Below are 12,674 nucleotides of genomic sequence, written 5' to 3'. Positions count from 1 at the left end.
CAAAGAGGCACCTTTTATAGTGGTGATTCTCTTACATTTAGCCGGTGGAGAGCAATTGTCCCTCTCCAGCCTCGACACAGCAGCATTCTCCCAGCGGTTGCTGCTGCTGTCCATGTTATATTCCCTTTTGGTCTGCAAGCCCTTTTGGGACAGGGAGGGACCATCTTATTTATTTATTTTTCACTGGAAAGTGACATATAAATATTCGCCGTCATCGTGGTGTTCATAATTATGCAGATTGCTTTTAAATATATATATATATATAGAGAGAGAGAGAGAGAGAGAGAGAGAGAGAGAGAGAGAGAGAGATCTTAAGCATACACTCTTGGAAATAATTTCAGCTGAAATCAGGGTGGTGGGCTCTCCCGGTCTCTCCTGAGGACCAGCAAAGGCTAATGTCAAAGTACTTTACACTCTTTTGCTGAGTGACATCTTAAAATATGCAGGTTGCCTGTTCTTATGCATGTTGTTTACTTAGAAGTGAGCTGCAGGGAGCTCAGGGATTCATAGAATTGTGGAGCTATTATGGGCCACTTCATACCTCACCACCTAGAAAACTGCAGGTATACATGGCTGCAATCCTAAATCACTTGTTAGAAAGTAAGCCCTATAGAATGTGGGGTTTACTTGTTGGGAGTAAACAATGTGGGGTTTACTTGTTGGGAGGATTCTTGCACTGCAAGAATCCTATGTATGTATTGAATGCTCTGAGTATACACGGCATATACATCCATGAATGCCCCTTCTTAAACTTTCCCATTGAAAGCAATGGAGGTTTAAATGTGGCCGGATCAAAGTGTACATGCAGGGATCATGCATGCACTAATTTTAGAATGTGATAACATACAAGGACTAAGGAGTCCTTACTCAGCCTCATAAATCTATGTATTTAGAACAAGGCAAACTATTTAGCTTTAATTCAAAGGAGGTTGAGATCCAAATCAAACAAACAAAATAGCTTTTTCTTGGTCCTCACAAAACACAAATCCTTCTTACAGAGATCCCTAATTCTCATTTTACAGATGGCAAGTCAGAAACAATGCAGACTGGTAACTCCCGGATGAAGCAGGATTTGAGTCTGGGAGGTCTGTGTGACCCACTGACCACACTCCCTTGCACTTTAGGATGGCCTGAAGTGCATATCCCCATCTTAATTTTCTATGCAAACTGCCTCAAGAACCTTTTTATTGAAAAGTGGTATATAAATATTTGTAATAATAACAAAATAAATTATTATTATTATTATTATTATTAGATAAGATTTAGTGCAGTGTGGTTGGCATGATCATGGATGATATAGGAGTGCTATCAGTTCCACAGTTCTTTGTATCAGCATAAGAACCTTCCTTGCACTGAATCTCACCATTGATATGTCAAAGAGCAGTTGACTGAGATTGATTGCAGCTCTTTTGGATCTCAGGAACAGGCTTTCCCCCCATCATCTGCTCTCAAGATCCTCAAACTGTGTGCAAACAAAGCATATATCTTACCAAGGAGCTTTGGCCCCTCCCAATTGTTATACATTTTACATGTGTAGTGTGCTCCAGCATAGTCATAGTCATAGTGTGCTACAGCATATATTAGAGATTCATGTGTATCTCTAATGTGTATCTCTCCTTAGGCCTCACTGACTGACTCACTGACATGAAACTTCCAAACCAAACCACAAAAGATAGAAACATGATGTTTTTGCAGGTTGGTTACATAGGAACATGCCACCTTAAGTGGCACAGTGGGGAAACGCTTGACTAACAAGCAGAAGGTTGCCGGTTCGAATCCCCACTGGTACTATATCAGGCAGCAGCGATATAGGAAGATGCTGAAAAACATCATCTCATACTGCGTGGGAGGAGGCATTGGTAAACCCCTCCTGTATTCTACCAAAGACAACCACAGGGCTCTATGGGCACCAAGAGGAGTCGACACCAACTTGACAGCACGCTTTAGTTTTACCCTACGTAGGAACATAGTAAGCTGCCATATATTGAGTCAGACCATAGGTCCATCTAGCTCAGTATTGTCTACGCAGACTGGGGGAGTATCTTACAGTGCTCACACAAGTCTCCCATTCATATGCAACCAGGGCAGACCCTGCTTAGCGAAGGGGACAAGTCATGCTTGCTACCCCAAGACTTTCCATCCAGAACTTGCCCGGCCTACCAAAAAATTCCCAGCCCCAGAAAAATTCATTACTTTCCCAGATATTCTGGGAAAACTCTCCCATTGGAAAGCATGGGGAATGATACTTCATAGAGATAGCAAAAGACTAGAATCACAGAGAGCAAAGACGTTAATATGCTTGCAGAAGGCAAGCCTAGGCCAAATGAAAATCCCAGACCAAACCATGAAAGACAGAAACATGCTGTTTTCGCAGATAGATTCCAGACTAATAAAAAACCCAAAAGCCCAGAAAAATTCATTAATGTCCCGGAAATGCAGGAAAACCCTCCCATTGGCAAACATGGGAAATTGGACTTCATCAAGCTAGAAAGAGTCACAGCAAGAAAAGATGTTCATATGCTTGCAAAAGACAAGCCCTCACTGACTCAGTCACTGCCTGCTTGCCATGAAACTCCCGGACCAAACCACAAAAGTTAGGTGTTTCTTTGCTCAGTTAGCATGGGTATTGGTGAAAGCAAATTTAAAATCAATGTGGCTAAGAGTTAAGGCACACTTTATTGTTTTCCAGGTTGTTTTTATTCTGGTTTGTAGCACACCAGAACAACATGTAACAACACAACAATAACAATGTGAAGTCATTTACACAATCAAAAACTATGTTCTACCTGGGTTTGCGAGTTATGTGTGCTCCCAGTATTGGGTTGTGTGAAAGCAAGGTAGGGAAGCTTTTCCTCCTCCCTTGCTTCCACACAATCATGCCTACCCAGGGTTTCCTCTTACCTTGCTTCCACACATCCAAAAATTGGGAGAACACACAGCTCCCAAACCCAGGTAGAACCGAGGGGTTCCCCCCCCCCTTTTTTAATTGTGTAAATGAACTCCTAGTGTTACTGTATCAGGGAGTGATAAAGAAAGTATGTCTTGTCCATTAAATAATGGATAGCTTTCAGTAAGTCATTTCACACTTCCTTCAAGATTTCAAAATTACACATATTTTGATTTTTTTTTTTTGTAATATGCAAGTTATTTAAATTAAATCTATTTATTTATTTATCATATTTTTATACCGCCTGATATTTATTTATTTATTTGATTTTTATACCGCCCTTCCGAAATGGCTCAGGATGGTTTACAATTTGCTTAGGTTTCCAGCAATGCCCTTCAAAATGTTTGAATATTTGCCAAAGAATTATTAATTATTTATTATTATTATTATTATTATTATTATTATTATTATTATTATTATTATTATTAAAGAGCCACAAAATGACCCTCTGCTGGAAAATGGTGGCTGTTAATGACATCAGAAGTTATTTCCGGCCACTCAAAAACAACAGGCGAATTTTGCTTATTTTTCTACCTGCAGGCAATGAAACTGGGTCTCTAAGTCCCAATAACAGATATGCAAAACCCCAGATACGGAGTCTGTGGAAAATGAGGGTCACTTGTATCTATAAATATAAAGCTTCTTGGGCCTCACTGATTGAAATGAAACTCCCAGACCAAAGCACAAAATATAGAAATGCTGTTTTTGAAGGTAGGTTCCAGACCTTGGCCAGACTACCACAAAAATCCAAAATCCTGGGAAAATTCATTAATAACCCAGAAAAAAATCAGGAAAACTCTCCCAGTGGAAAAGATGGAGAATGCTACCTCATAGACAAAGAAAAAGACTAGACTCACAGAGAGATTCCTATGTACATCTCTAGGCGGTGCCTGCCTGCCATGAGTAGAAAGCAGGTGATTAAACTGATTAAAAAGCAGGTGATTCATAAACTAATCAATTGCCCCCCTCCCTCTCATTATGCAAAGAAGGGGGTGACAAGATATGGAAATATAGCAGAAGCTATGGACTATTATAAATCCCACTATTGTTTGTGTAGCAATGAATCCTCTGACACGAACTGGGCTGAGCTGGGCTGATGGCACAGAAGTTTTATGTCCAAATTTTGTGAGGGAACCATCAGTTGTCATTCTGGCTGGGAGGAAAACCTCATACAAGCTCTAGAATAGGGGTAGGCACCCCTGGCACCCCAGTTGTTGGTGAACTACAACTCCCACCATCCTCAGCCACAATAAATTGTTGTAGTTGTAGTTCAACAACATCTGGAGTACCAGGGTTGCCTACCCCTAGTCCTGAGAGACAAAGATTTTTCTGGGGCAGGATGAAGATTGGGAAGAGACTCTAGAAGGTAGAGCCATGATTGGGAAAGGACTCTAGAAGGGAGCTCAGAAGCAAGAGAAAGAAGATCCACCTCTTTATTTGAGTCAACCAGCCAATTTCTGGCTACATGTCCCTGTGTTATTCTTAAATGTAGTTATGCACTCAAAACGGTTATGTGCACCAATTGATACAACCAAGAAAAAATAATTTTTAACATCCTGTTTTAAATATAGAAAATAGAACTGAACACCACAGTTAGCAAGAGGGTTTGTGTGGCAGGAGAAAGCCAGGTGAAAAGGTGTGTCTGTGTGTGTACACACACATACACATTCATATTCCAAATATGTACCATATAATGTTGTCATAAGAGCATGCAGATTTTAATATATGTTTGAGTATTTATCCATTTTCCTAAACAAATTGCTCCAAGATTTCTCTCTCTCATAATATTTTCATTATTTATATTTGCATCTTGCAATGACAGATTGCTATGGATTAAATAAGAATAACAGACTAGTGTTTTAGAATGCACATCCACAGATCCAGGTGGGGAGCAACGGCCCCTACTCAGCCCAGCATCCCTCCAGTGGCTGTTGCTGGTTTCTACCTTACATTTATTTTAAAAGTGTGAGCCCTTTTGGAGAAGGGAACCATCTTATTTATTTTTCTGTGCTAACCACTTTGAGAACTTTTGTAGAGAAGTGGTACATAAATATTTGCAGTCGTGAAGTAGTAGGAGTCGTCTTGTGTTGTTACTGCTGCTATTATATTCTTTCTATATTGAGATTATAGTAGTATTCTCATCCTAAACACATTGGGTAGCATCCGGATTAAGTTAATCATAACTAAGCACACTGGAATCAATGAGACAAGTTAGTTATGACTAACTTAAGTCCCATTAACTTCACCTGGACTTATCCAGGACTAAATTAGTCTGGATGATACCCATTGGTTCACAGTCTACAAAGTTTAAGACTATGGATTTAACCGAGCTCAAGTGTGTTTAACACTGTCAGATTGTGGTTCTTTGTTGATACTTCGTGGTTCTTGATACTTTTCAGCCTCACAGTGCAATCTGATGCATGTTTACTCAGTTTTAAGACCCACTATGTTCAGTGTGGCTTACTCCCAGGTAAATGTGCATAGGGTTACAACCTGAATTTTGTTTATTTGTTACATTTGTATATCTTTGTTAAATTTGCATATTGCAATTTGCATGTTTACAAATTGGCATAAATAGGTTAAAATTACATAACGGATGGGCTGGTTTACAAAAGGATGTGTGCTTCACAACCAGTAAAAATAATTAGCATTTGGTTGACTTCAGTGGTGTGTGGATGGCAGCTTAAATAAAAACTTGGAGCAACATTCTTGTTATAATAAATAGGTATTAAGAGAAGGTTTTGGAAACGTTACTCCAGATTTATGAACACATTCCATTGGGAGATTCTCCTCCAAAAGTGCCTTTGAAATGAGACACGGGTGTGCAAGAACACTATAAGGTTCTTTTGCAGCACTCTCTTCATTTCAATAAGGTTTTGACAGAAGTTCTCAGTAGATTATGGCCTATATTGCATTTCATTGACTGATTACATTATACTAACACCTGTCTATTGCATTATTCTTCTGTTGCATTCTAAATTATTCTTATATCTCCTTATCCATAGTGCTTTAGATGGCCACCTGTAGAGTTCCATAAGCATGCACTTATCTGGTGAAACAAATATAAACCAAGGCAGGCACAATCCTGTCCGTTGTACTGATTCCAATGGGAGAGATTTAAGCATGGGGACAGGGCTGTAGCTCAGTGGGAGAGGATCTGCTTTGCACCCAGAAGGTCCCAAGTTCAGTCCCTGGCAGCACCTCCAAGTAGGGCTGGGAACGGCTCCTCCCTGGAACCTTGGAGCAGCCGCTGCCAGTCAGTGTAGACAATAGGGAGGTTGGTGAACCAAGGGTTGGACTCAGTAGAAGGCAGCTTCCTATGTTCACCATGTATTAGGACAGGAAAGTGGCTAATTGTAGCCGAGATTGTGCCTAATACGCCATTAACCGATCACAGTTAATTCTTCCCGTGTGACCTCCGTATATACTATCACTCCTTTGATATTGGCATGACTTTTAGCCACGAGATTCCAAACTCCTTTGGGTGGAAATAGTCAAAGGACAAGGGGGGGGGGCGCTGAAAAGCTCTACTCTTGACCCCCTGACCCCCAAGTGTCCTTAGGATCGCAGTCTAAACAGAATGAATTGCTAAAGAAAAACAAAGACGGGGCAACTGTTAACTAGGGGCGAATGAGAAGGGCGGGAGGGGAGGAGGTCAGAATCCCTACTGCAAACAGAAGCCTCTGCATTGATCCGAGTGGGAACCTGCCCATGTGCTGATGATGTGCCAATTAGGCACACATTTAATGCTCTGGAATTGCGCAACCTCCCTTGCGCATTCGGATCTACCCACAAGAGAAGAAAAAACAGCCCGCGCTGTGAGTCTCTGGTCAGAGGAAGATGGGGGAGGGTGTCAAATGCCGCGCCGGGGGAGGGGTTGGTAATTAAGGAACGCCGGGCGCGCTAATCGAAATGACGGCTCCCTAATAGCACTAATATGAGCAGTTGCAGAGAACTGCGGGAGAAAGTTGTCGCTTAACCATCAGCGCCGCACGCAGCGGGGCAAGGAAGGATGGACACGGCTGGGGGATCCAGAGAGGTTCGTCGCTCTCCGGGTGTGCATGAGTTACTGTGGCGATCTCCCCCCCTCCGCCCGCCCCACTTGTGATGTTTCTCACCCTAATTGAAAATCGTTACCTTTAGGGACGGCGGGGGGAAGGGGGGCGATTTAAAGGCGAGGACGGCGGGGCTCCTTTTGCATAAGTGGCATTCATCGCAGGTGAGAACAATTAACTGGCGTGCTCTTCCGGCAAGGGCAGGGCGCTCGGTGAGGACTAAAGGACAAGCCACCGCATCAGAAAAGCAGCGAGAAGTCTGTGGGTTTGTGATCTAGAGAGATGGGAGGCACTATTTTCCTCTTTGCTTAATTTTGCAAGGAAAAACTCCTCAAATGACACCCATAGACGCTTTTTGCCGGCAGATTTCTGCTCGGGCAAACAGCCTAAATAGACATTAAATATGTAAAGAAATCAGCCCAGCACAGCGGCCCATCTTCCCCTGTGGGGGTTGAACATGAATTTTTAATAGCTTCGAGAGAGAGAAAGAGTGAAGGAGTCAGAAACCAAGCCACCTTCCTCCTCACCCAAGCTGGGCCATGGAAATTGACCAGACCTTCTCCCTCTAACAACACAGATTACGAGTGTGAAATTGACTAGACCAAAAAAGGTGGCTATTTCGCCCCTCTGTTTGGAAATAAACAAACGTCTCCACGATTGATGGGATTAACCCCTCTTTGCCCTTCTCTCCCGCTGCCTGCCAAACGTCGGTTCTGCGTCTGTCCAATCCAAATAGTTGGGGTGTGTGTGGGGGGGGGGGGAATGCTCAGCCCTCTCCTCCCCAATTCCTCTCGACTCCCACAGCTTTCCAAAAGCACTGAGATTTCTTTTAATAATTCATCGAGAGAGCTTTTGTTCTCACCCCCCACCCCACCCCACCCCGCCTTTACAGCTACTGCCTAGAGGCCATACTATTCGCTCCCTAAACCGGGTCCTATCTCCAGCCAGCAACTTTCACGGCACAAATGTCCCCCCCCCCAAAAAAAAGGTACGTTTGGTATTATTGGCTGCTTAAGCAGCAAGGAGAAACGCCTGAGAGTCCACTTGCTGCAAAGCAGGCAGATTCGAATGCAACGCGGGACCCACAACACATCCCGAAGCTGAACCGAAGCCTGGATCTGCTGCGAAGCCGAATCAGGGAGCGCGCTGGCTTCTAAGCCATTTTTGAAAGGGGCGCACCAGTGAAAGCGGTGGTGAAATTAGCTAAATAGGGATTTTACAAATGCCCAAGTTTTTCCGTTTAACCGGCTGGAAACTCCACCTGCAACTCAGTTGCTGGAAGGAAACCCCCTTGACGACAACAGGTCTTACTTTCGTGTAGAGAATATAGAGACGGGTTGCATTATAGCCAGCCAGATTTTTTTGATTTTTTTTTTTTAGATGACCAAATATTTTCTTTGCAAGGCTTATTTCCTCTGTCCTCCTTCCTCTCCCAGCTTTTGGGATGAGGCCGCTCTGAAAGTCAGCGAAATAAAAGGATACCCCCCCCCCAGATCCTTCCACACTTGATGTGCGGGTATCCCCACCGCAATCCCTGTGTCTGACTTCCAGAGGAGTATATCGAGGACCGGTACTCTAAGAAGCACCACGTCTCTGCGTGCTTTTGCTTTTCTCAGATCCCCGAAATGTCCTCTCAAACAAACGTTTAAAAAATAATATTAATAATCTCGCCTGGGTCCCCCATCCCCGGATGGTAACAAGGATATGCTCGCCCGTAGAAACACCAGCCTAGCCGACGCCAAGCAGAAGAATCTCCCCTCCTTCCCAGCGCTTTGTTTTATTAGCGTAAACAGCCTAGCTATTAAAAAGGGGAACACCACGCGAAGGGCTGGTCGATAGACGAATTCAGATGTTTCTCACGTTAATTATCATCACTAAGACCGAATGAGAAGGGGAAGGGGGAGGGGTGTGGGGAGGAAGAAAAGCTCATATCTGACTGCTCGGTGATTCCCAAACTGTCTTGTTAGGGAAAGGGTGACAAGTGCAATTACACACACACGAACAAAGGATATCTAACCACACACCCAGTCACACTACAGGATAGCACAATACACACACAGACACACACCCTCTCTCTCGCATTAGTTTTCTACAAGCTAGTGGCTTGGCTCATAATTAAGCGAGCAGGAATGCTAATTAATAATAAATCATTGCAGACGCTCCAGGAAAAGCACCCTCTTGTATTTGAACTCGCCAGGAAAAACCGACCCCCTGGGATATTCACAAGGAAGGCTGATGGGGGTGTGTGTGTGATGGGGGGGAGAGAAGGATTTGGAAGCGAAAAGTCCTCTCTCCGAAAGGTATTACTGTGTAGTTTTCCCCTCCACTAATCAATACCAGCCAACGATTAATTGCTACAGCCCAGAATCAATCAAACTACAGGTGAACGAGGCAATTGTCAGAAAGAGGGGGGATTCCTTCTCTCAAATGCATTTGTAAACATTCTGTGGTGGTGTGTGAGAATGTCAGGATCTGTCTAGAAATGTTCAGCTGGAAGAAGTAATGAAACAAAAGATCTCCATGTACCAGAAACCAACACGGTCAGTTTGACATCTTGGTGCGCCGAAGACATTGTGATGGCTAGCGATGAAAGCGTGCTATCCACGCGTCTTTCTTATCAGGTGTACGGTCAAACAAAAACGGTGCAAGCGTTTCCCCCTTGCAATGCATACATATATAAATAGATCTGCTGGGTTTTCCATCTTCCCTTCCTCTTCGGGCTATCCTAAGATTTACCCCATTAAGCATAATTATGGCAGAAAGATTGCCGATCAACTAAAACATCTACACACATTTCCGTCTCTGGCCTTTCTCAATATAATTTATTTGTCAACAATCCGTACTGTAATATTTTTCATTGCACGCATAACAAACGTTAAAGGACTAAACGTCTCACCATCTTTAGAACAATAGAGGGCTAGAATAACTCCCCCTTCCTGCCACTAGAGGGCGATCGCAAACAACTCGGCACATCAAAAGAACACTATACCAATATAAAATATATATATTTTATTGTTCTTTCCTCCGTGCCCGCTTCAGATATATCCAATCTGTTCTGCAGAAAATAGCGCCCGCGGTTTTTCCTCCACCCCCCACCACCACGTTTTCCAAAAGAGCCTGGAAGCTTTCTGACGCATTCATCTAGTCTCTTAGATTCTCTGCGCCTCATTCTTCACGCCGTAGTGTGTGCACTAATTTTAATTTTCCATTTGCACTGGTGATGACTTTAAAATGAAACACACACCCAGGACAAAAGGGGGTGGAGGGGGCGAGAGAAATACACGTTTCCAGCACTGCACACGCACGATTTTATCTTGCAAACACGTTAATTCGCATCACAGATTGAAACGACCTTATGTGAACATTTTCAGCCGTCAAAGCGAAGCACCCAAGACTCCCAGCTGAGAAAACACACACACAGAGGCACCGTCTCTCCTCTTCACATTCCGTGTGGTACGTAGACCAGCTCTGCCTTGAGGCTCCCTTTCCCACATCCTAAAGGTGAATCAGGGAGAAGCCAACCTCTCCACAATCAGGGAAGTTTCCTGGGAGGGAACGAGACACACACGGACACAACCCACCAGCCGATACAACGCAGCCCTCTCCAAGACAGTGTTTGTTTTGACCATTCCTGTCTGGAGGGTTCAGCCTCGGGGCTTGTTGATCGGCGAGTCGCCGCCTTCAAGCACCATCCGAAAGGCTGACCCAAACCCAGAGCAGGGCAGGTTCAGAAGGAGGGGGCGGCGGCGGCGGACCACCGGAGCACGGCATTGCCTTGCAAGCATCACCACCGAAAGACCAGGACGTGTGGATCTCCGGACCACAGAGCCAAGTTCAAACGCGGGCATGGCGGGGGCGAGGGGGGAGCAGGGCCACCGCTTCACCAGGAAGTCGCCCCTTTCCTCCCCAACCTCCAAGACGCTAAGAACCCCACAGGCACTCGCCCCCGCCCCCGGACCAGCCGAGCTGCCTCTCGCCCACGGCGTGGGGGGGTCTCCCTGGAGGTCCGGCGACTTCGGGGGAGAGAGGAGAAGGGGGAAGAGGGGGAGACTCACCAGCAAGTCTTAAGGCCGACATCCTCTGGAACTCGGGTTCCTGCAGCCATTTCCACATCCTCCTGAAGGTCTCCCGGCCCGATTTCAGTTTACTCCAAGGTTTAGGGTTCCTTAGAAGGTCTGAAAGGGTCCCCTGAGAACGGCACAGCACCCTCTGGGCGAAGATCGCCTGGGGGATGCTGTAGCGCTTCAGCTCCGCCGTGATTCTCTGCGCCACTTCTTTGGTGTTGATCTCTTCCAGCTGCCCGGAGTTGTTGACCTGGGTGCCCGAGGAAGAGGGGGGTCTCTCCCGGCCGGAGGCCAAGACGGGCCCGTGGGCTTGCGCGTGCCCGGGGTGGTGCATGCCGTTGAGGTGGGACATCATGGGCGCCGGCGGGGTGCCCAGGCCCCTGGAGAGGTGCTGCTCCCCGCGGGCCAGCATGGCAGTGTGGGCGTCGAAGTTGGGGCTGAGCATCTTGTCGTGGCCCGAGGGCGGCCCGTAGTTGTGGAGGCTCTGCTGGCTGTTGTGGAGGGAGCCCAGGCCGCTGCCCAGGGGGGCGCCCGCCAGGGGCGAGAGGCTCTGCCCCATGCCGGGCGGCATCTCCTTGTAGGGGCTGTAGAGGCTGTTCATGCCCGGCAGCCCCCGCTCGTCCCGCATGAGGGTGAAGCTGCCGCTGACGTTGCCCGAGAGGCGCTGGTGGGGGTGGGCGTGCGGGTGCGCGGGGTGCGGGTGGTGGTGCGGGTGGTGGTGGTGGTGGGCGTGCGGGTGGTGGAACTTGTCCGAGACGGTGGAGATGGGCGGCAGCGGCTGCAGCGGCGTCAGCGTGGTGTAGGTGCTGGTCATGCCGATGCCGGGCGGCGAGGAGTCGCAGGGCATGCTCATGGCGTGGTGCAGCGGGATGGACAGCTCCGGCCGGTAGTCCCCTGCCCCGTCCAGCAAGGAGGCCATGCTGCTCACCATGGCCGAGCGCGAGGAGGCGGACACCGCCAGCTCCTGGTGGGAAGGCGGCGGCGGGCCTGGCGGCGGTGGCGGCGCGTGCACCCGGAGCGAGCCGGCGCTCCGGCTGGGCGGGTGGTGGTGGGGGCTGGGGCTGCCCATCAGCTCCTGCTCATGGCTGGCGGGCCCGTGCAAGGGGCCCAGGGTCTCCATGGTCAGCTCCGGGTTCATGGTGCAGCTCTCCAGCTCTTTGGTTAGGCATCGATAGGAGGTGCAGGCGGTCTTCATTCAGTCCATGGAGGTGGCGTGCGGGGGATCGGGGCTGCTGGGGCCGGGGGGCGGGCGGGCGGGCTGGCTGGCTGGCTTCCAGGTGCGCGGGGGGGCGGGGGGGCGGGAGGGGAGGGCGGCGAGGGAAAGAAGAGCTCCGGCCGTGGCGGTTCTCCTGCTGCCCAAGGGATGCGCGTCCCCCCTCCCGGCTCTTGTCTTTTGGGGGGGGAGGGGGGTGTCGCTATAAGGCCTCTCAGTTGTGTGTGTGCGCGTGTGAATGTGTGGCGTGTGCGGGTGGGGGGAGGGGGAGAGAGAGAGAGATCGGGGAGTCGAGGGGGGGGGAGGGAAGCCACCAGCCCTCGCGCTCACCCTGGCCAGCGCCGCTGCTGCCTCCTCTCCATGTCCGAGTCCTTTCCTGCTCTTACGTCTTCTGT

General features: G+C 47.6%; 1 protein-coding gene across 4 annotated transcripts in view; it reads right to left on the bottom strand.

The window, feature by feature from the left end:
• The window catches only part of ONECUT2 (one cut homeobox 2), a 96,800-nt gene extending 84,448 nt beyond the window's left edge, over positions 1-12,352 (bottom strand). The window contains exons 1-2 of one of the 4 annotated variants that reach the window (XM_053294892.1): positions 11,058-12,352; positions 1,389-1,462 (exon numbers count right to left, since the gene is read on the bottom strand). In XM_053294892.1, the coding sequence (XP_053150867.1) occupies positions 1,458-1,462; positions 11,058-12,261 (1,209 nt within the window). In that variant the 5' untranslated portion in view covers positions 12,262-12,352 and the 3' untranslated portion in view covers positions 1,389-1,457. Of the gene's footprint in view, positions 1-1,388; positions 1,463-9,962; positions 10,548-11,057 lie in introns of those variants that run through there. The other 3 variants (XM_053294891.1, XM_053294890.1, XM_053294889.1) reach the window with 3 other exon arrangements.
• Between the last annotated feature and the right edge of the window lie 322 nt (positions 12,353-12,674).

This window comes from Hemicordylus capensis, chromosome 2 (genome assembly GCF_027244095.1).
Source record: "Hemicordylus capensis ecotype Gifberg chromosome 2, rHemCap1.1.pri, whole genome shotgun sequence".
NCBI lineage: Eukaryota > Metazoa > Chordata > Lepidosauria > Squamata > Cordylidae > Hemicordylus > Hemicordylus capensis.
This window is presented reverse-complemented; position numbering and strand designations above follow the sequence as displayed.